This window comes from Delphinus delphis, chromosome 3 (assembly GCF_949987515.2).
Source record: "Delphinus delphis chromosome 3, mDelDel1.2, whole genome shotgun sequence".
NCBI classification, from domain to species: domain Eukaryota; kingdom Metazoa; phylum Chordata; class Mammalia; order Artiodactyla; family Delphinidae; genus Delphinus; species Delphinus delphis.
In genome coordinates, this window is record NC_082685.1 from 67,886,878 (window position 1) to 67,889,815 (window position 2,938).

The window sequence follows — 2,938 nt, forward strand, 5'->3', positions numbered from 1 at the left end:
TTAAACCTCCGTAAGCCTTTGAATTCAGTTTTATTTGAAAAGTAAAATGATATCATCCTCACCCATATTTTCCAGGAATCAACCACCTCTTCTAAGCATTCCAATTGCCTTTCAGTGCTCTTTGCTTTAGGAGAAAACAAGTACCTGCTTTGGGTCCACTCAGCAACTTCTTCCTCATTCTTTGCCCAGGACCCAGCTTCCCATGAAAATAAAACAAACTGGGAGACATGATTAGAACAAGGAAGTCTCTTTTGGCCCTGCCATCAGATTCAGATCAGATCATTTCTAGTCTTTTTCTCTGGTCAGGTCCGGTAGGGCTTCATTTTAGGCAAAGTCACTATAGATGTTCTCAGTTGCACCATCACACACATTCAACATTCATTCATTGAGTAAATATTGAAATTTAAACCTTCCTATTTGGGGTTAGGAATATAAACTTTCATTTCCAATATCCTCAAAAGTTCACCAAATAAATGAATTGTGGTTCTAGAACCAGATACGGATAAAATTTGAGTTGCTGAGAACGTTGACTAAAGAGAATCCTGCGCCAAGACATGAAGCATTTCTCCTCCTCAGGATGGGTTCCTGCTCCTGTCCTGTTAAGCAAGGGCATGGTCAAACTGCCCTTTCTCCAGGCCTTCAAGTCCGTCAGCCCAGGTCGAGGTTGGCATGCTCCGATACGGATCCAGAAGAATCCGGAAGCACCTGACTATGAGGATGCCCAAGAAAATAAACAACAAAATCACAAAAACAAATGTGGTTTTCTGCTCCAGAGACATGCTAGAATCTGATGACACGTTCCCAAGGGGCACTAGGGGTGAAGGGACAGGCTGTCCTCCATCCATCATCCAGGGAAGCTGGAGCACAGGGTCTCCCAGGTTCCTTCTCTTCCATCATCAGCCTGCTGAGATCATGGTGGCTGCACCTTGAAGAAGCTGCGGAATAAAGAAAGGGAAGGAGAAAGAGTCAACGCCAACAGGCAACTTTATTTCTACGCTCACCATCATATTTTTCAGAGAAAAGAAGGAATCTCTACACTTTCTCCAAGGGCTGGGCCAAAAGAAAGCCATGTAGTGATAGAAGAATAGATGCCTAGGCAGCGCCTACCATGTTCCCTCTTGTCTTTTCATATCCTATTCAGGACCCCTCCCTTTGGTCCCTGCCATCCTCACTGGCTTACTAAAATCCCATTCTATGTCCATTTTCCCTCCAGCCCAGATGAAGCCAGAGCCCTTGTCTTTGTCTGTTCTCAACACAGCTGAGGCAGGTATGCATTTTCAGGAAGTTCTTTATGAAAACACTACCTAATCCAAATGGGAAATAGAAGAAAAATGAGGACCATTAACTGTGTACATTTACAACATAAAGATTGCTAGGTCTGTGAAGTTCAATGGAAACAGTGGAGAACTGGGTACAGAACCTTGTGAGCCTGTGTTAATGACTCCCTAGCTGTAAGCTGGCTGACTAGTATAGCAATACCTGTTCAGTCCCTCCCTTCCCACCACTGGTCTCCACTCAGTGAGCGCCGCTGTGACTCCCTGGACCAGTCTTCTCCAGCCTCGGCCTTTGTACGAGGCAAAGTATCAAGTCTTCTTCTCCTGGCTCAACATCTTATAATTTCTAGGTTTATCCCATAACTCAGGTTTTAGAATGGGTACACAATTCATTTGGGGGCTGCACTGATGGGCAGCCATTCCAAGAAGATCCAGTAAATAACTAGTCATCTTAATTCAAATTATGAGCCACATCTCCCTATAAATAAGTCTGGGGTCTCGCTTCTTCACAGGGAAGCCACGACTAGAATGATTTAAAACTCAGTTTTAATTTGCAATTTTACCACCCTATGCTGATTAAAAGGCAGATGCAAGGATATGGTTAACCCTCTTTGCAGCCTAATCACGTGTTTTGAGAGGCCTGCTAAAATATAAATATATACTCTTATTCTCTGACCCTTTCACCACCAACCCCTTTTAGAATACCAAATTGAGGAGACATTAGAGATGAAAGCATTTTGAGAACTCTACAAATCTTTATAAACTGTAAGCCTCTCCCTTCCCAGCATATTGTGTGGTGCCCAAGTTCCTATTAAAATAACTTCATTTGGTCAAATCATCAAAGGTCTCTATTAAATTGCAGTATTTTATCAAGGAAAGTGATACATTAACACATTAGTAGGGATTTGTCTTTGAATACTGTTCCTATTTGAAGGAGGGAGAAATGTGGTAGATAGAAAGGAAATTGAAGGAATATCTTGCCGGGAACGAGGGGCTGCTGGAAAGGACTTGTGGGAAGCAGACATGGGTACTGTGAGCAGATCGTCCAGCAGGAGAGTCCTGGGGAAGGATGAAGGAGACTGGGTAGAGATGAGAAGAGCAGGAGATGGTTATAAAGGGAGATGGAGATCCAGAGGTCCAGAAAGAAATGGCAACTGTTTCACAATTTTGCCTGGGACTGATCGAAATCCCTAGAAAAGCCTGCTTGATTTTAAACCTGCCATCAGCTAATCAATAATTTACAGATTTGGAAAGCTCAACAGCATGTTTAAGTTAAAGGAAGCATCAGTATAATAAGATGCAGAAATAGAAATAAATGTAAACACTTGGCCACCACAGTACAAAAATATTCAAAGACCTCTAAATTTTGTAAATGTCTGTCTTAGAGTAAAATGTCCCTTTTGGGTAGAAATGATTCTTAGGAAATGTTCACGATTGCTTTTACCTAAAAAATGCAATGTTTCTTTTAGATGAACAGTGGAATTTGGGCGAGTAAATTATTTCGAAAGATTTTGACACAACCATCATCAGTGTTAATAAAAATAAAAGGCAGTTATTTTAAGTACAAGAAGGACCAGAGTTACTCGTGGCAGTATTTTAATCCTGACTGGCTTCCCCCATCACGCAGCATACCTGTCTTCCCTTTGCTGGGTCCATTTGTGTGT

The 2,938-nt window shown here is 42.0% G+C and overlaps 1 protein-coding gene across 1 annotated transcript; it reads right to left on the reverse strand.

The window, feature by feature from the left end:
- Positions 1–599: 599 nt before the first annotated feature.
- On the reverse strand, positions 600–845 carry CTXN3 (cortexin 3). Its single transcript, XM_060006960.1, has one exon. It carries the CDS (start codon positions 843–845, stop codon positions 600–602), a length of 246 nt encoding a protein of 81 aa, XP_059862943.1.
- Between the last annotated feature and the right edge of the window lie 2,093 nt (positions 846–2,938).

Bases quoted from the DNA above. Each gene is read 5' to 3' on its own strand.
- CTXN3 (XM_060006960.1), bottom strand. From the start codon at position 845: ATGGATGGAGGACAGCCTGTCCCTTCACCCCTAGTGCCCCTTGGGAAC.